This window comes from Seriola dumerili, unplaced genomic scaffold, assembly GCF_002260705.1.
Source record: "Seriola dumerili isolate Sdu_G_001 unplaced genomic scaffold, Sdu_1.0 BDQW01000012.1, whole genome shotgun sequence".
Taxonomy (NCBI): Eukaryota; Metazoa; Chordata; class Actinopteri; order Carangiformes; family Carangidae; genus Seriola; species Seriola dumerili.
In genome coordinates this window covers 2,096,944-2,117,076 of record NW_019174267.1, presented here as the reverse complement: position 1 = coordinate 2,117,076, position 20,133 = coordinate 2,096,944, and the positions used below count along the sequence as shown (strand labels likewise).

The following is a 20,133-nucleotide window of genomic DNA, read 5'->3' as shown; positions in this document are numbered from 1 at the left end:
AACAATGTTGTTGTTGTTCTGATGGTTGATTGTTTGATCATATCACGTGTCACATTAGAACGTGATGGAGCTCTGTAGTGGCTTTGGTGGGTGCGATGTGACCTTCATTCCAGTCACCTCTGTGAAAAAACACATTTTAGCCTGGTTAAATAAACATGAAAAATAATCAGTGATTATTTCAAAAATGATGTGATGATGATGTTTCATCCCATCATGTTGATGGTTCATCTATGTTTTAATTATTGATTATGTATTGATTGTGTTTCACTAATGAATGTTGTGTTAAAGTTTCTTACCCTGATCCTGACATTGTTTTTATATCTTATTTTTACATCACAGACTAAACCGTCCTGCTCTTCCCAGGTGGAAAACACTCTGTCAGCTCCCACCTGTCCAGACTCCCACCGTCCTCTGATAAGAATGTCCCCTCCTGTCCTGTCCGTCCAATCAAGTTGCTCCCTGGCTGTATAAAAGCTCCTTGCTCAGACAGACTCCCCATGATCGAACCATGGCCTTCCTGTGGATCCTCTCCTGCCTTGCCTTCGCTGGCGCTGCTACGTAAGACTAAGTCTTTAACATCAGAGCAAGGCATGCTGGAGAGAGGGCTTTTTGTTGCCCAGCATGCTTGACAAGAAGAGAAGGTTCAGGGGGCCTGTAGCTGCAGAGGCAGCAAATAGCAGCTTGATGTTTTTAGTTTTTGATGTTTCCCTCCAAAATGTCAGTGTGACGACCAGAGCACTGTTTGTCCACAAAAATCAAACAATTACATCATTTCGTTACATTTAACCTTAACAGGCCTGTGTTTATTGTTGTTGTTTTGCTGATAATGTCATGATGATGTCAACAGTTGCGGCACTCCCGCCATCCCTCCCGTCATCACTGGATACTCTCGCACGTGAACGGTGAGGAGGCAGTGCCTCACTCCTGGCCCTGGCAGGTCCCTTCAGGTAAACAACACACAAAACACACACACACACACGCACACACACAAACACATACACACGTGTATGTTTTAACTTGTGGATTGTTGTTTCAGGATTACACCCGGCTTCCACTTCTGCGGCGGCTCTCTGGTCAATGAGAACTGGGTTGGTGACAGCTGCTCACTGCAATGTCAAGTAAAAACCTTTATATTATTATCATTATCATTATCATTATTATTATTAATAATAATAATATTCTATTATTATTGTTAGTTTTTGAGGTGATGTTGAAATGACACCACTCCTTTCTGTGCAGGACGTTCCACCGTGTGATCCTCGGAGAGCACGACCGCTCCTCCACCGCTGGAGGACATTCAGGTCATGAAGGTTGGCAAGGTGGGTAACAGACCCCCCCCCCCCACACACACACACACACACACAACACAACACCCCGGCTCGCTGTCTTCCTGTTTGTGTGTGTTTGTGTGTTTGCTGTTCATAATGATGTCAATTCCTGTCAGGTGTTCAAGCATCCCGCTACAACGGCTACACTCATCAACAATGACATCCTGCTGATCAAGCTGGCTAGCCCCGCCCAGATGAACATGCGTGTTCCCCTGGTGTGCGTGGCCGAGACCGGAGACAACTTCCCTGGAGGCATGAAGTGCGTGACAGCGGTTGGGGCCTGACCCGCCACAATGGTGAGGTCACCTCACTTGAGAGGCAGGGGGGTGGCGGGGGAGGGGCAGAAATACTGTCAGACTTCAATCCAACGGTTTCACACTGCGAGTTTCAGGTTCTGATGACAAATTGGACTTTGTCAGACCACTGATGTGGGTTCAGCACAGGTAGGTCTACAGCTCATCACCATTGTGATGTGTATCACTAATGTTTGTGTGTGTGTGGGTCTGTGTGTGTTGCAGCTCCTGACACCCCGCCCTGCTGCAGCAGGGCCGCCCTCCCCCTTCTGACCAATGATCAGTGCCGTCGTTACTGGGGGGCAACAAGATCAGCAACCTGATGATCTGTGCCGGCGCCTCTGGAGCCTCCTCCTGCATGGTGGGTGCTGCGGACGCAGAGTGACGTTGATGCTCAGGTTGTTTACTTTGTGTTGTTTGTTGGTTATTCATTCATTGGTGTGTTGTGTGTTCAGGGCGACTCTGGCGTCCTCTGGTCTGTCAGAAGGCTGGAGCCTGGACTCTGGTTGGAATTGTGTCCTGGGGCAGTGGAACCTGCACTCCCACCATGCCCGGCGTGTACGCCCGTGTCACTGAGCTGCGTGCCTGGATGGACCAGACCATCGCTGCAACTGAGCGTGTCGGACTTGACAGCTTCCTTTTCAACCTGATCATCAATAAACCAATCAACTCTGAGCCAGACCTGTCCCTGTGTCCTCTGTTGTGTTAGCTTAGCTTAGCATAGACTGGAACCAGCCAGTATGGCTATGTCCAGAGTTCAAGAATAAAGTCACCAACACATTTCTGTCTTTGTTATTGATGAGTTCATGAACGTTTTAAATCACTGACACAAAACAGGTCAGACTTTTCCCAACATGTCCTTTATTTCACACACAACATTTTATACAACAATGAAACAGCATCAACACGTTTTCCCTCAGCAGTGTCAGTTCTTCAGCTGCACGTCCCCTGACGGTAGGACATCGTCAGGTGCATTCAGTTCGTCTGGGTGGGCAGGCATGACCAACTCTGCGACAGTAGCAGATAGCGTTGAAGAAGCGACAGTAGCAGTGTCGCAGGGGTCGCAGCAGGGCAGCGGGTAACCCAGACATGACTGCGGTTGAGGATGCAGCGACGAGGGAGCGCATGGCCCGACCCTGCAGCTGCAGGGCTGCTGACGAGTCCTGGAAACAGTACAGTCACTGCAGTCAGCACACAACAGTTAACCACTCCAACATCTGAGCTCTGTAATGTGTACTGTGTCTTTAAATCAGTCACACCCACCTCGTCATAGGACCCCGTGTCCATCAGGAAGTGATCCTCCACTGAGTCGACGGGTAGGAGGGTGGGGTCATGTACACGGTCAGGGCATGGCCTCTCTCTGCAGGACACAAAGACAGAAAAAACAGGGAGTGGCTGTAATAATTCGCTGTATGCAGCCGATACACTTCTTTACAACTCAGACACAATGAATTCCCGTCTCCTGGTCTCTCGTGTAACCATGGTCCTGGATGTGAACTATTCTCAAAGCACTTTAAGGCTAAAAAGTAGCTCCTAAGAGAAGTTAGAAGTAGTGGAGAGGACTCTAACTCACTAAGACCAAATCAGAAAGACTCTTAAAGTCACAGTGTTCTGGAAACCTCACACGATGCTGAATTATCTACAAGATACGACTCAGTCACGAGGGAATAATGATCGTTGTGGAGTTTGTGAGGGATTAAATAACATCTCCAACTGAAACAACCCGATCAGTGCTGAAATTATTATTATCGTTATTATTTCATTTGAATTTGTTTATTTCGCAGTGTATTTTTATCATTACTGAGGGATGTTGATCATGCATTTTCACCAGCACAGATGGGTCTTTCATCAACCAATTGCTGTGGTTCCTGCAAGCGAGCTCATCCATGAAAACTGAAGTCAGCCACAGCAACAGAGTCGCCTCTAAGCTTAGGAGGTACTGACCCATGTCAGAAAGGTAGGAGGTCTCAGTGTGTCGGCCGCGCCGCGACCCTCATCCAGCTGGATGTTTCCATGAACCAGAGAGGAGGAGAGATGCAGCAGACTGAAGGCAACAGCAGAGCAGCACAGAGCCAAAACATCCTTCTGCTGTCTGAGACAAATAAGAACCTGCACCACAACTCCCACAATCCTTGCTTCTCCACTAACAGGATCGAGAGGACAAAACACAAACTGTTTCACTGATTTAAGAGAGTGAACGCTGAAGAGATCAGCTGTTTACAGGGTTATGAGGTGGTGCTGGTTCATCAACTGAATTATGAACACATGAATTATCATCACCATAACACACAATACACACAATATACAAATAATACACACAATACACATAATACACACACAATACACACAATACGAACATTATACACAACCCTAACCCAAGTGTAAAGGAATCTGCATCAGACAGTGGGCGAGAGGACCCAGACTCACACAGACAGGCAGAGAGAGAGGTGTAGAGGTGACTCACCTGTCACTAGGACTCTGCTGTCCCTCTCACTCTCTTCTGAGGGGACGACGCTTTAAAGACCCCCAGAGAGGAAGGAGGTCACATGACCAGCCGGGGAAGGGGGTGAGGGGGCGAGGCCATCATCCTCTGCGTCATTCATTCACATTCCGGTGACCTTGTAGAGAAACATCAGAAAAGTTTGGCTGTGAATCACATCTCATTTATCTGAAGGTCAGAGGTCAAACATGTATTATAATATTCAGGAGGAAACACACCGAGTGAACAGAGACCAAACACCTGTCAGTAGAACCTGATCACACAGGTGATCAACACCTGAACCTGAACCTTTACTACAGGACTGTAGACCACATCAGCTTCAGACCTGAACCTGGAGTGTAGTCAGTCAGTGAAGGTTTATGTATGCCCTCCACAATGACCTCCAGTGTTCATCTGCAATACAGCAACTCACCTGTTAACCCTACATTGTTACCACGGTAACAGCCCAACAGGAACGTACCTCAGGCTGAAACAGGAAGTGTGTGTAGTTTGTTGTTGGTCTGATAAGGACAAACACGTTAATCAGAGTGATTTCCTCCTGATGGTCTTTAATCAGTAGAGTGCAGCTGTGATGTCACTGTTCAGAGAATCACTGCCATGTTTTTAGAGAGAGGATGAGGAGGAAGAAGATTGACGATAATAGAAGAAGCATGAACTGAGCAGCTGAAGCGGCTGATCTAATGTTCTCCAATCGAACAGAGAGAGGATCATTAGTGAGACGAGCTTTGACAAACACAGGGTTAATGACTCGGGACGTTCTGTCCAGTAGCTGATGGAACAACAGTGAGGACGCTTAATATAGATTAACATAGAATGCAACCATCATCAGTAAGAGGTCATATCAACATGAACACTGTGTGAATACATGAATCAATGAAATGGTTAATATGTGTCTGCATAGTCAACAGTTCAGCATCAGTTCAGTCAAAGCCAGATATTTATTTACTTATTTATTATTTAACTTGAGAACACAAGAGAAACTGTCAGTCTGATCTTCACACATCACAACAACAACAACAACAACAGCAAAAACAAAGACAGCTACAACAACACTCATGTTTTGTCGGTTTTTTAAGTCCTTTATTTGATGTGTGGATGTTTGTGTGTGTGTCGTGGTGGTGGTGGTGGTGGTGGTGGGGGGGGGGGGGCATACATAAACCTTCACTGACTGACTACACTCAGGTTCAGGTCTGAAGCTGATGTGGTCTACAGTCCTGTAGTAAAGGTTCAGGTTCAGGTGTTGATCACCTGTGTGATCAGGTTCTACTGACAGGTGTTTGGTCTCTGTTCACTCGGTGTGTTTCCTCCTGAATATTATAATACATGTTTGACCTCTGACCTTCAGATAAATGAGATGTTACATGTGATTCACAGCCAAACTTTCTGATGTTTCTCTACAAGGTCACGGAATGTGAATGAATGACGCAGAGATGATGGCCTCGCCCCCTCACCCCCTTCCCCGGCTGGTCATGTGACCTCCTTCCTCTCTGGGGGTCTTTAAAGCGTCGTCCCCTCAGAGAGAGTGAGAGGGACAGCAGAGTCCTAGAGGCAGGTGAGTCACCTCTACACCTCTCTCTCTCTCTGCCTGTCTGTGTGAGTCTGGGTCTCTCGCCCACTGTCTGATGCAGATTCCTTTACACTTGGGGTTAGGGTTGTGTATAATGTTCGTATTGTGTGTATTGTGTGTGTATTATGTGTATTGTGTGTATTATTTGTATATTGTGTGTATTGTGTGTTATGTGTGATGATAATTCATGTGTTCATAATTCAGTTGATGAACCAGCACCACCTCATAACCCCCTGTAAACAGCTGATCTCTTCAGCGTTCACTCTCTTAAATCAGTGAAACAGTTTGTGTTTTGTCCTCTCAGATCCTGTTAGTGGAGAAGCAAGGATTGTGGGAGTTGTGGTGCAGGTTCTTATTTGTCTCAGACAGCAGAAGGATGTTTGGCTCTGTGCTGCTCTGCTGTTGCTCCTTCAGTCTGCTGCATCTCTCCTCCTCTCTGGTTCATGGAAACATCCAGCTGGATGAGGGTCCGGCGGCCGGCCGACACACTGAGACCTCCTACCTTTCTGACATGGGTCAGTACCTCCTAAGCTTAGAGTGCGACTCTGTTGCTGTGGCTGACTTCAGTTTTCATGGATGAGCTCGCTTGCAGGAACCACAGCAATTGGTTGATGAAAGACCATCTGTGCTGGTGAAAATGCATGATCAACATCCCTCAGTAATGATAAAAATACACTGCGAAATAAACAAATTCAAATGAAATAATAACGATAATAATAATTTCAGCACTGATCGGGTTGTTTCAGTTGGAGATGTTATTTAATCCCTCACAAACTCCACAACGATCATTATTCCCTCGTGACTGAGTCGTATCTTGTAGATAATTCAGCATCGTGTGAGGTTTCCAGAACACTGTGACTTTAAGAGTCTTTCTGATTTGGTCTTAGTGAGTTAGGAGTCCTCTCCACTACTTCTAACTTCTCTTAGGAGCTACTTTTAGCCTTAAAGTGCTTTGAGAATACGTTCACATCCAGACCAGGTTCACACCGAGAGACCAGGAGACGGGAATTCATTGTGTCTGAGTTGTAAAGAAGTGTATCGGCTGCATACAGGCAGATTATTACAGCCACCTCCCTGTTTTTCTGTCTTGTGTCCTGCAGAGAGAGGCCATGCCCCTGACCGTGTACATGACCCCACCCTCCTACCCGTCGACTCAGTGGAGGATCACTTCCTGATGGACACGGGGTCCTATGACGAGGTGGGTGTGACTGATTTAAAGACACAGTACACATTACAGAGCTCAGATGTTGGAGTGGTTAACCTGTTGTGTGCTGACTGCAGTGACTGTACCTGTTTCCAGGACTCGTCAGCAGCCCTGCAGCTGCAGGGTCGGGCCATGCGCTCCCCTCGTCGCTGCATCCCTCACCAGCAGTCATGTCTGGGTTACCCGCTGCCCTGCTGCGACCCCTGCGACACCTGCTACTGTCGCTTCTTCAACGCTATCTGCTACTGTCGCAGAGTTGGTCATGCCTGCCCACCCAGACGAACCTGAATGCACCTGACGATGTCCTACCGTCAGGGGACGTGCAGGCTGAAGAACTGACACTGCTGAGGGAAAACGTGTTGATGCTGTTTCATGTTGTATAAAATGTTGTGTGTGAAATAAAGGACATGTTGGGAAAAGTCTGACCTGTTTTGTGTCAGTGATTTAAAAACGTTCATGAACTCATCAATAACACAGACAGAAATGTGTTGGTGACTTTATTCTTGAACTCTGGACATAGCCATACTGGCTGGTTCCAGTCTATGCTAAGCTAAGCTAACACAACAGAGGACACAGGGACAGGTCTGGCTCAGAGTTGATTGGTTTATTGATGATCAGGTTGAAAAAGGAAGCTGTCAAGTCCGACACGCTCAGTTGGCAGCGATGGTCTGGTCCATCCAGGCACGCAGCTCAGTGACACGGGCGTACACGCCGGGCATGGTGGGAGTGCAGGTTCCACTGCCCCAGGACACAATTCCAACCAGAGTCCAGGCTCCAGCCTTCTGACAGACCAGAGGACCGCCAGAGTCGCCCTGAACACACAACACACCAATGAATGAATAAACAACAAACAACACAAAGTAAACAACCTGAGCATCAACGTCACTCTGCGTCCGCAGCACCCACCATGCAGGAGGAGGCTCCAGAGGCGCCGGCACAGATCATCAGGTTGCTGATCTTGTTGCCCCAGTAACGACGGCACTGATCATTGGTCAGAAGGGGGAGGGCGGCCTGCTGCAGCAGGGCGGGGGTGTCAGGAGCTGCAACACACACAGACACACACACACACAAACATTAGTGATACACATCACAATGGTGATGAGCTGTAGACCTACCTGTGCTGAAACCCACATCAGTGGTCTGACAAAGTCCAATTTGTCATCAGAACCTGAACTCGCAGTGTGAAACCGTTGGATTGAAGTCTGACAGTATTCTGCCCCTCCCCCGCCACCCCCCTGCCTCTCAAGTGAGGTGACCTCACCATTGTGGCGGGTCAGGCCCCAACCGCTGGTCACGCACTTCATGCCTCCAGGGAAGTTGTCTCCGGTCTCGGCCACGCACACAGGGGAAACACGCATGTTCATCTGGGCGGGGCTAGCCAGCTTGATCAGCAGGATGTCATTGTTGATGGTGTAGCCGTTGTAGCGGGGATGCTTGAACACCTGACAGGAATTGACATCATTATGAACAGCAAACACACAAACACACACAAACAGGAAGACAGCGAGCCGGGGGTGTGTGTGTGTGTGTGTGTGTGTGTGTGTGTGGGGGGGGGTCTGTTACCCACCTTGCCAACCTTCATGACCTGAATGTCCTCAGCGGTGGAGGAGCGGTCGTGCTCTCCGAGGATCACACGGTGGAACGTCCTGCACAGAAAGGAGTGGGTGTCATTTCACATCACCTCAAAAACTAACAATAATAATATAGAATATTATTATTATTAATAATAATAATGATAATGATAATGATAATAATAATAAAGGTTTTTACTTGACATTGCAGTGAGCAGCTGTCACCACCCAGTTCTCATTGACCAGAGAGCCGCCGCAGAAGTGGAAGCCGGTGTAATCCTGAAACAACATCCACAGTTAAAACATACACGTGTGTATGTGTTTGTGTGTGTGCGTGTGTGTGTGTGTTTGTGTGTGTGTTTACCTGAAGGGACACCTGCCAGGGCCAGGAGTGAGGCACTGCCTCCTCACCGTTCACGATGCGAGAGTATCCAGTGATGACGGGAGGGATGGCGGGAGTGCCGCAACCTGTTGACATCATCATGACATTATCAGCAAACAACAACAATAACAACAGGGCTGTTAAGGTTAAATGTAACGAATGATGTAATTGTTTGATTTTTGTGGACAAACAGCTGCATCTGGTCGTCACACTGACATTTTGGAGGGAAACATCAAAAACTAAAAACATCAAGCTGCTATTTGCTGCCTCTGCAGCTACAGCGCCCCCTGAACCTTCTCTTCTTTGTCAAGCATGCTGGGCAACAAAAGCCTCTCTCCCAGCATGCCTTGCTCTGATGTTAAAGACTTAGTCTTACCGTAGGCAGCGCCAGCGAAGGCAAGGCAGGAGAGGATCCACAGGAAGGCCATGGTTCGATCATGGGGAGTCTGTCTGAGCAAGGAGCTTTTATACAGCCAGGGAGCAACTTGATTGGACGGGACAGGACAGGAGGGGACATCTTATCAGAGGACGGTGGGAGTCTGGACAGGTGGAGCTGACAGAGTGTTTTCCACCTGGGGAAGCAGGACGGTTTTAGTCTGTGATGTAAAAATAAGATATAAAAACAATGTCAGGATCAGAGTAAGAAACTTTAACACAACATTTCATTAGTGAAACACAATCAATACATAATCAATAATTAAAACATAGAAATGCATCAACATGATGGGATGAAACATCATCATCACTCATTTTGAAATAATCACTGATTATTTTTCATGTTTATTTAAACCAGGCTAAAATGTGTTTTTCACAGAGGTGACTGAATGAAGGTCACACCACCCACCAAAGCCACTACAGAGCTCCATCACGTTCTAATGTGACACGTGATATGATCAACAATCAACCATCAGAACAACAACAACATTGTTACTTTACTGAACGTGTTGAAACATTAATATTGTAACTTTGTTTTAACATTTTCCTGCTGTAATAACTGTAACATTGTCATTGTGGCATTTTAGTGCAACATTTGCTAACAGCTGTAGATGTTAACGAACTTCACTGAGCTACACTAACAGGAAGTAACACCTCTGGTCACGTGACAATTGACACCAAACATGTTTCATTCAGACTATTTATTATTTCATTGTTGGAAATGTTTTGATTTTCAGTGACATTTTTCCAACATGAACTAAAAATGTTTGAAGGGATTTAATGAGTTAATTCAGTTTGTGAAGTGAAGAGCGGGAAAAAGTTTTTAAAGTTTTTAAAGTTTTATATGTCTTAAAGATAGAAACAACACCATGTGTGTGTGTGTGTGTGTGTGTGTGTGTGTGAGGTGTGTGTGTGTGTGTGTGTGTGTGGGTGTGTGTGTGTGTGAGGTGTGTGTGTGAGGTGTGTGTGTGTGTGTGTGTGTGTGGGTGTGTGTGTGTGTGAGGTGTGTGTGTGAGGTGTGTGTGTGTGTGTGTGTGTGTGGGTGTGTGTGTGTGTGAGGTGTGTGTGTGAGGTGTGTGTGTGTGTGTGTGTGTGTGGGTGTGTGTGTGTGTGAGGTGTGTGTGTGAGGTGTGTGTGTGTGTGTGTGTGTGTGGGTGTGTGTGTGTGTGAGGTGTGTGTGTGAGGTGTGTGTGTGTGTGTGTGTGTGTGGGTGTGTGTGTGTGTGAGGTGTGTGTGTGAGGTGTGTGTGTGTGTGTGTGTGTGTGGGTGTGTGTGTGTGTGAGGTGTGTGTGTGAGGTGTGTGTGTGTGTGTGTGTGTGTGGGTGTGTGTGTGTGTGAGGTGTGTGTGTGAGGTGTGTGTGTGTGTGTGTGTGTGTGGGTGTGTGTGTGTGTGAGGTGTGTGTGTGAGGTGTGTGTGTGTGTGTGTGTGTGTGGGTGTGTGTGTGTGTGAGGTGTGTGTGTGAGGTGTGTGTGTGTGTGTGTGTGTGTGGGTGTGTGTGTGTGTGAGGTGTGTGTGTGAGGTGTGTGTGTGTGTGTGTGTGTGTGGGTGTGTGTGTGTGTGAGGTGTGTGTGTGAGGTGTGTGTGTGTGTGTGTGTGTGTGGGTGTGTGTGTGTGTGAGGTGTGTGTGTGAGGTGTGTGTGTGTGTGTGTGTGTGTGGGTGTGTGTGTGTGTGTGTGTGAGGTGTGTGTGGGTTGAAGGTCAGCTGGTTCAAACATGTGTGTGTTTCCCAGCAGCAGTTTATCAGCAGCAGCTTCACCTCAACATGTGACCTCATGAAAACAGAAGAATTCTCTGTCTGGGTATATCTATAATATATGTAATATATGTATATGTATAATATGTAAAGTGTGTGTGTCACTGCGTCGTCACTGACAGGAAACTAAAACATATAAACATTTACAGATGTAAACATATATTTACATGTTTACATGTATATGTAAACAACTGCAGGTTGATGGTTAATTTAACACTAAAACACTGTGACCATAAAGTTGTATTATGTATTATATATATTTAGTCTTTACACAAAAAATAAAAATACAGGAGTTAATTGGTCATTAATTAGTTTAGATTTTTATTTAACTCTCTTTTTAATGTGTGTGTGTGTGTGTGTGTGTGTGTGTGTGTGTGTGTTTTGTCATTAACGCGTGTGTGACTGATGGTTGTTGTTGTATTTGAAGTCTGCAGCAGCTGAAGCTTTCTGTTGTCAAGGAAACACAAACATGATGATGATGTCATCAGCCATGATTTGATGGTGAATATAATGAGGTCAAGGGTCAAGGCTGTTTGCAGCAGCAGAGAACAAAGAACTTTCTATTGATGATTGATTATTGTCATTTTCTTTTCTATTTGATCAGAACTGAACAGAATATCTGATATTGATCGACGATATGAAGTAGTTTGTTTTAATCTCATCACATTATACAAACATCTTTCTTTATTTATTGATGAACCTTTATTTCTCCGTCGTTGTTCAGTTGATCAGACCTGCTCTTCTGTTCACAGCTGAGATCAGATACAAGAAGTCAACAGGTCCAGGATCAGACCTTCTTCCTTGAGATAGTAAGGGATAAGTTCCGGTTCTGGTTCTGGTTCTCGGAGCTGGTTCTTCTTCATGAAGCTACCTTCTGTGTGAGGGCTGTTTTCTGTGAATGAAGAGCTGTCTCACACAGGTATGACTGAAGTATATGTCTCATATTCTTTCTGAAGGTGCTGCTGGTCATGATGTATACAGGTGTGTTTTCATACATTTCATTATAATCCGCCATACTTCTTCTTCTTCTTCCGTGAAAATTTCAGTGTGGAACTCGTCCCACAGCTTTGAGAAAACTCAGATAAATTCTATAACAAGACATTTGGTTTGTTCAGGAATGGTGTGCTATGACATTTCATAGTGATTTCAGTAACCATGGCAATGTAAATTGTGAATAACGGCAAAAAATTCCCATAGAAAAGGAATAGAGAGACATTGTGAAAATGACCAAGCCCATGTCTCTTTGGAGCCACACTGCTTCTTCATAAGAGCTGAAAGACCTTTGTTTTACATTAAAACTCATTTGCGTTTATTCATGAGTGCAATAGGTTTTGTTCCAGTTTTGGGACTTTTGGTCGGCAGCCATTAAAACTGTCTGATATTTGAGTTGAGGCAAATGCTCAAGGTTCCCTCACCTGCTCCACCCTCAGCTTAATAAAAACCTATATATTTATATATATATATATATATATATATATATGTATTGTCTTTGAACTGTTTAAATAAACACGACCAGTAAAATTCAAGACACAAATTGAGAGGACAAACACAGTCAGTGATGTTCAAGGTTTTTTATTATCATTCACTATCCGCTCTGTTGTGGGACTGCCAGGCCGGGCAGGTCAAGGGGTCAACCCCGGTGTTGGCAGCTCAGTCTCTGAGTGTTTAGTTGGCAGCAAGGATCTGGTCAACCCAACCGCGGAGCTCAGTGACACGGGCGTAGACGGCAGGAGTGGAGGTGGAGCAGCGGCTGCTTCCCCAGGACACGATACCGACCAGGGTCCAGGTGTTGTTCTTCTCACAGACCAGAGGACCACCAGAGTCGCCCTGAGACCACAACCACCCAACATTAACAACAAGTACAGGAAGACACCAAACACCACTTCATCATATAACAAGCAGAAGAAGAACCAAATGAATCTGAATGAAACAGGTGAGACAGGGAGGTGGGCGGGGCCTCACCATGCAGGAAGTTGCTCCAGCTCCTCCAGCGCAGATCATCACATCGGAGATGTTGCTACCCCAGTGTCTCTTACACTGCTCGTTGGAGAGCAGGGGCAGGGCGGCCTGCTGCAGCTTGTTGGGAGTACTGGGAGCTGTGGGAGACAGAAAGCCCTCAGACACACTTCCTCTGCACCTTTCAAAGTAAAAGTCTTCCTGCTGAGTTGGAGAAAACGCATCTTGGATGAAAACAGCTGGACCTGGCTCTGACTCCAGGAGCCAATCAGAGAGTCTGTTTCTCCAGGTCTCTGACGCCCCTCTCAGGTCAAACATCTGATTGTAACTCACCATTGTAGCGGGTCAGACCCCAGCCGGAGGTGACGCAGGTCATGCCATCGGCGAAGACGTCGGTGGACTCGGCGATGCAGACGGGGGACACGTTGGTGCCCAGGCGGGCGGGGGAGGCCAGCTTGATGAGGGTGATGTCGTTGTTGATGGTGCGGGGGTTCCACCTGGGGTGGGTGAACACCTGTAATGGGGGTGGGGGGATTTGGGAGGGTGTTAGTGGAGGGAGCATGGTGTGTCCTGAAAGCTGATTGGCTGATTGGTTGTTCTCACCTTGGCGGGCTTCAGCACCTGCACGTCCTCGTTGGAGCCGTAGCCCTTATCGTGTTCTCCAGCAACCACACGGTGGTAGGTCCTGACAGGAAACAGGAAACAGGAAACAGTCAGTTCACACAAAACAACACACAGACATTATTCACTGCAAATGATGAAAAAGTTGTTTTCTTCTTGTGCTCAGACTCAGAGCAGGTCTGAACCCCAGTAGACCTGCTGGCTGGTCTCGGGTCTGTGTTTGGTGTTGTGGTGTTTTGTTGTCGTCAGGGTGTTGTTGTCAGGGTGTTGTTGTTGTTGGTTGTGTTTTGCTGCACTGACCTGACGTTACAGTGAGCAGCAGTCACCACCCAGTTCTCGTTGATCAGAGATCCTCCACAGAAGTGGAAGCCGTTGGATTGCTGAGAGGAAAACGACTCAAGTAAGTTACTGAACAGAAGAAGAAAGAGAGGTATTTGTGTTTGTTGAGGTCAGCTGACTCACCTGCAGAGACACCTGCCAGGGCCAGGAGTGAGGCACAGCCTCCTCTCCGTTGACGATGCGGGCGTAGCCGCTCACCTGGGGAGGGATGGCGGGGGTGCCGCAGCCTGAGAGGATGACAGGTCAAACTTTACATTGAGCTCTTCTCTCAGTGACCAGCAGCTTCTTCTTCTTCACTCTCTGTTATTTAAATCATTCTTCTTTACACTGAGCTGCAGGTCTGATCAATACAACCTCAGTCACTAATCAATCAATCAATCAATCAATGACTGTGTGTGTGTGTGTGTGTGTGTGTGTGTGTGTGTGTGTGTGTGTGTGTGTGTGTGTGTGTGTGTGTGTGTGTGTGTGTGTGTGTCTCACCATAGGCAGCGCTGACGAAGGCGAGGCAGGAGATGATCCAGAGGAAAGCCATGGTGATGATGATGATGATGTGTTCAGGATGGAGTTGCTGTTTTATACCTGAGCCCTGCCCGGCCTCAGCCAATCAGAGCATCTGCTGGTTTGTCCAGCTCAGCCGTCAGCTGGTTATCAGACCTGTGGCAACGTTGTCGTTCCCACGAGTCACATGTCCCAAGCTGCTGCTGTCTGATTGGCTGAAACGTCTGACAACATGTGGATGATGCACCAGAAACCAGTTAGCAGATCTGTTTTTATCCAAACTCAACTTTATTTAACTTCAGCATGTGAACATGAGTCTGATTCATGATACACACATGTTCATGTGTTCATGTGTCTGAGCTCAAACCAGTGAATTAACATCAGTTTTAATGCGTTTGTTCTCAGTTTGTTAAATGAGCTTTAATTTCTCTCTTTACACCTTAAAACCTTTAAGACCACCTTAAACACTTTAAAACCACCTTAAACACTTTAAAACCACCTTAAAGTCATTGAACTCAGAGGGAAACTTTTCTTTCCAGGACTGTGAACGTTCAGCCTCGTCCTCTGAACTTGGTGGAGCTTCAGGTGAGTCACCTGACTGAGAGACTTCATGATGCTCCATTACAGGTTTCTGTAGACAAGTCTAAAACCACCAGGATCCACCTCAGACCAGGACCACATATGATCCCCTTCAGAGTCAGAGGGAGTCAGGAGTATCACCACACCCCAGACCTGTACTCAGATCAGGGTCTGAGGGAGTTCACCGACAGTTCAAAGGTCGCAGTAAATTAATGTGAGTGAATCTGGATAAAGTTTGTTAAAAACACAATCAGCTGTTTTTTTTTTATAAACAGTGAAGTTGATGGTGGTGACCTCAGTGTTTCACACACAATCTGCCCCACCCACCTGTGTTTCACCTGTGTTTTACCTGTGTTCAATCACCCTTGCCTCCCTGGTGTGTATCTAGTCTCTGTGCTCCATCTTGTCTTTGTCAGTCCGTCTGCTTACAACCCCATGATGTCCTCCGGTTCTGTTCCTGTCGTTCTCCAGTTTTGTTCTTGTTCCCTCAGTATTTCCAGCCTTCTGTCTCTCATCTCAATAAGAACTGATACAGGAAGGTTCTTTGATTCACTGGGACTTTGATTCTGAATAATTAGTGAAAGGTTTATTTCTGACCTTCTAACCAGCTGTTCGTCCAGACTGTGAATCAGCTGGAGATGATGTCGTGATGATCTGATCATGTCACAAGGATCATGTGTATAATAAACCTCATAGTGTTTGATACTGTCTGTACTGGTTGTTAGGGTTCTATCAAACAGGAGACTCCACACTGACATATGTATATATATGTGTGTGTGTACATATGTCTATACATATATAGATATATACACATATACACATATATGTATACTGTATATATGTGTATATGTGTGTGTGTGTATATGTTTAATAGATAAATAAAAAGATAAATAAATAATTTATCTCTCATGCTTTTATTACAAACATGTTTCAAAACAGAATTCAGTCTAAAACAACCATGTATACACACACACACACACACACACACACACACACACACACACACACACACACACACACACACACACACACATTTAGACATAATGGAGTCAGCAGCTGTTAATGTGTCACATGTTGATAAAACTGAACAGTCACATTCACTGAAGATCAGTGAATGTGACTGAGACATTTACATTTAGTCATTTACACTTTTATTTAAAGAGACACTGAAACTTCAGACTCTGCTTCGGTTTAACAGGTGAAGAAGATCAGGTGAAGTCCAGTCAGAGCTGCTCTGACAGAACCATCTGGACCGAGGTGGTCTAATGACACCCCTCATTCATTAGAGGAACTCAGTGTGTGAAGGAGCATGAGGATGAATGAGTTCAGACCCACATGTCTCTCTGAAGGCAACAGGACAGACGGACCCTGATCCAGGAGCTCGTGGTCCACAAGGAGGTCGACAAACAGCAGAGCGACATGTGATCAAAGACCAGACAAGCTGCTCCTGGACCATCTGTCAGGGTCTCACTGTGAGGGAAGGGAGGTGAGAGGAAGCAGGGTCTGGACCAGGACCTGATGTTTCTGATGTTGTACTGGAGACAGATGCGTCATGGTCAGAGAAGGAGAACTGGTCATCAAACATGATGCCAGGTGAAAAATAGATTTTAATGTGACTGATTTATCAACTTAAATTGATTATTATAAATCACTTAAAGATCACTAAACTTCATCATAGTTAGTTGAGGTTTAACTTTCTCCTTACATTGTCTTTTTTCAAAATAAGAGCGCAGTCAGCGTACCAAGACACCAAAGCTCTGACTGAGGAGGATTCAGAGGAACTGATCCTGATCATGTTGATCTCTGACGTCACCAAGGTGTGTGAAACATGTACCACCTGACCTTGAGACCTGAACCTGAAGCAGGTTCAACAGAGCCAGGAAATCTTTTCATTATCTAGTTTAAATGAACCTCACACCTCAGCATCGACTCTATGAGTAAGACCAGGTGGTCACATTGAAGGGGTGGAGTTTGCAGCATGTGACCAATCACAAACAAGGACAAGTCCACAAGCAGCAGAGCATATTTACAAAGAAGAAACTGTAATATTAGACAGGAAGAAGAAGTTAATCACATGATCCAGAAACTAGATTTAATATCACTGCTCATCATCAGGACTCAGTCTCCACATATGATCCACATCAGAAGTAACTGTGTGATCAGGGTCAGGTTTCCCGAACCAGCTCTGATGCTGACAGAGGTCTGGGAAAGTGTAGATTATCAGCAGCTGAGGAAGTTAATGATTGGTCAGGCTGAGGCAGCTGAAGGTTGTTGATTGGTCAGTGAGTGTTTCGGGTATAAAAACAGGCCATGTGTCCTCACTGCCTACAGAGAGCCTGCAGGTGTCTGAGCTGATCCAGAGATGGGGGGGGGGCTGCAGGTCTGGATTTTAAATGAACTGTAAATGTTTTCAAACAGGACGTGTGGGTGAAGAATGACTGAATGAGTGAATGGCCACACTCGGAGAAGATTCACACACAAATTGATTCATTATATATACACACACACTCACATACATATATATATATGTATGATTATATATATTTATGTATGTATATAATTAATCAACCGGAGCAGGAAGAGGATGGTTTGGAGCGTTCACACTTCAACATGATCAAATTTTATTGATAATAATAAATAAAAGCTGATCAATCCTCTGAAACATCCATTCATGTGATTTTTAATGATTGGTTCTCTGCAGGTCTCCATCAGCTTTAATGTTCTCTGATGTTCTCTAATGGTTCCTCTCAGCGTGTTGATGCTGATCTCACTTCACAGCTCATTCGCCTGCAGCAACACAATACACACACTCACAGACACACACTGACAGACACACACACACACTCACAGACACACTGACACAGACACACACACACACTCACACACACTCATAGACACACTGACAGACACACACACAGACACACTGACACGCACACACAAACATACATACACACACACACACACACACACACACACACACACACACAGACAAGCACACACTCACAGACACAAGCACACGCTCACACACACACACACACACTCACAGAGACATATACACACACTCACAGACACACACACACACACTCATAGACACACTGACACAGACACACTAAAACACACTCACAGACACACACACACACATACACTCACAGACACACTGACACAGACAGACACACACACACAAACACACACACACTGACACAGACACACACACACTCACACAGACACACACACACACTCATAGACACACTGACACAGACACACTCACACAGACACACCGACACACACACACTAAAACATACACTGACACAGACACACTCACACAGACAAACACACACATTCACAAACACACTGACATACACACAGAGACACAGTGACACACACACACACACACACACACACACACACACACAAAGACACACTGAAACACACACAGACACAAACACACACTCACACAAACTCACAGACACACTGACAGACACAAACAACACACACACTGACAGACACAAACAACACACACACACTCACAGACACACTCACACAGAAACAGATACACACACACACACTGACACAGACACACTGACACACACAACACTCACACACACACACTCACAGACACAGACACACACTCACAGACACACTGACACAGACACACACAGACACACACACTCACAGACATACACACATGCTCTCACATACACGCTCAGACACACAAACACACACTCTCACACACAACACACACACAGAAACACACACACACACACACAACAAACACACACGCTCACAGACACACACGCTCACACACACGCTCACTCACACACACACACTCACAGACACAAATACACACGCTCACACACACAACACACACACACTGACACACACACACACACACAGGGACACAGAAACACACAGACACACTCACATACAAACACACTCACACAGACACAAGCACACGCTCACACACTCACAAACACATACACAGACAGACATACACACTCACAGACACACATACACTCACAAAAACAGACACACATACTCACAGACACACTCACACAAACTCACTCACACACACACATGCTCACACACACTGACAGACACACACACTCTCTCATACACACACACTCAGAGACACACAAAAACGCTCTCACACACACACACTGACAGACACACACGCTCACACAGTCACGCTCACAGACACACATACACGCTCACACACACACACCACACACACACACTCACATGCACGCTCACTCACACACACACGACACACACACCACACACTCACAAACACACACGCTCACACACTCACAGACACACACACACAGACACAAGCACACGCTCACACACACACTCACAAACACAGGCACACACACTCACACAGACACATACACACACTCACAGACACACACACACTGACACAGACACACACAACACTCATACAAACACACTCACAGACACAAAAACACACATACACTCACATACACAGACACACATACTCACACACACGCTCACACAAACAGTCACGCTCACAGACACACATACACGCTCACACACACACACCACACACACACACTCACATGCACGCTCACTCACACACACACACTCTCACACACACAACACACATACACACCACACACTCACACACACACACGCTCACACAGACACACTCACAGACACACACTGTCATGAACTGGCTCAAAGCCATGACAAAAATGAGGAGACATACGGTTTTTAAAGTAAAAACGAAATGATTTTATTACAAACAATATAAAATTAGGAAATTGGCAATATAATCAAATACTACTTGAACTAACAAATAAACTAACTAAACGAAAACATAATGCACCGAGGGATCGCGGGCGCAGTGGTGCAGCCGCGCCAGGTAGGTCACAACACAGAGCAGGGCAGCCCCCCCGTGTGAGGAGTAGTGCCAGCTCTTATACACCTGTGGACTGGCCAGGTCCACCCAGGTGTGGCAAGCCCCACCTATGACCTGCAGGGAAAGACAAGACAACACAACACAAGAGAGGGAACATAGAACACAACAGCAGGCCCTAACGGCAGGAGGCCGTCACACACACACACACACACACTCACAGACACACT

At 46.0% G+C, this 20,133-nt stretch overlaps 2 protein-coding genes and 1 pseudogene across 2 annotated transcripts; 1 reads left to right on the top strand and 2 right to left on the bottom strand.

Annotated features, from left to right (window-relative positions):
- The window catches only part of LOC111225254, a 3,520-nt pseudogene extending 1,496 nt beyond the window's left edge, over nucleotides 1-2,024 (top strand).
- A 5,457-nt stretch (nucleotides 2,025-7,481) lies between these two features.
- Nucleotides 7,482-9,317, bottom strand: LOC111225519 (chymotrypsin A-like). Its single transcript, XM_022750452.1, has 7 exons — nucleotides 9,222-9,317; nucleotides 8,828-8,931; nucleotides 8,663-8,742; nucleotides 8,460-8,538; nucleotides 8,154-8,334; nucleotides 7,799-7,932; nucleotides 7,482-7,704 (listed from the first exon to the last, which is right to left on the bottom strand). The coding sequence occupies exons 1-7, from the start codon at nucleotides 9,271-9,273 to the stop codon at nucleotides 7,543-7,545; spliced, it is 792 nt and encodes a 263-aa protein (XP_022606173.1). The 5' UTR covers nucleotides 9,274-9,317; the 3' UTR covers nucleotides 7,482-7,542.
- Nucleotides 9,318-12,590: 3,273 nt separating this feature from the next.
- Nucleotides 12,591-14,510, bottom strand: LOC111225511 (chymotrypsin B). Its single transcript, XM_022750440.1, has 7 exons — nucleotides 14,431-14,510; nucleotides 14,074-14,177; nucleotides 13,912-13,991; nucleotides 13,594-13,675; nucleotides 13,324-13,504; nucleotides 12,997-13,130; nucleotides 12,591-12,861 (listed from the first exon to the last, which is right to left on the bottom strand). The coding sequence occupies exons 1-7, from the start codon at nucleotides 14,480-14,482 to the stop codon at nucleotides 12,700-12,702; spliced, it is 795 nt and encodes a 264-aa protein (XP_022606161.1). The 5' UTR covers nucleotides 14,483-14,510; the 3' UTR covers nucleotides 12,591-12,699.
- Nucleotides 14,511-20,133: the final 5,623 nt, after the last annotated feature.

What these genes read in the sequence shown, in the direction of transcription:
- LOC111225519 (XM_022750452.1), bottom strand. Translation starts at nt 9,273, where the DNA reads ATGGCCTTCCTGTGGATCCTCTCCTGCCTTGCCTTCGCTGGCGCTGCC. An exon ending in CTTCGCTGGCGCTGCCTACG is followed by an intron (nt 8,932 to 9,221) that starts GTAAGACTAAGT and finishes TGATGTCAACAG; the next exon opens with GTTGCGGCACTCCCGCCATC. An exon ending in AGGTCATGAAGGTTGGCAAG is followed by an intron (nt 8,335 to 8,459) that starts GTGGGTAACAGA and finishes AATTCCTGTCAG; the next exon opens with GTGTTCAAGCATCCCCGCTA.
- LOC111225511 (XM_022750440.1), bottom strand. Translation starts at nt 14,482, where the DNA reads ATGGCTTTCCTCTGGATCATCTCCTGCCTCGCCTTCGTCAGCGCTGCC. An exon ending in CCTGGCAGGTGTCTCTGCAG is followed by an intron (nt 13,992 to 14,073) that starts GTGAGTCAGCTG and finishes TTTTCCTCTCAG; the next exon opens with CAATCCAACGGCTTCCACTT. An exon ending in AGGTGCTGAAGCCCGCCAAG is followed by an intron (nt 13,505 to 13,593) that starts GTGAGAACAACC and finishes CCCCCATTACAG; the next exon opens with GTGTTCACCCACCCCAGGTG.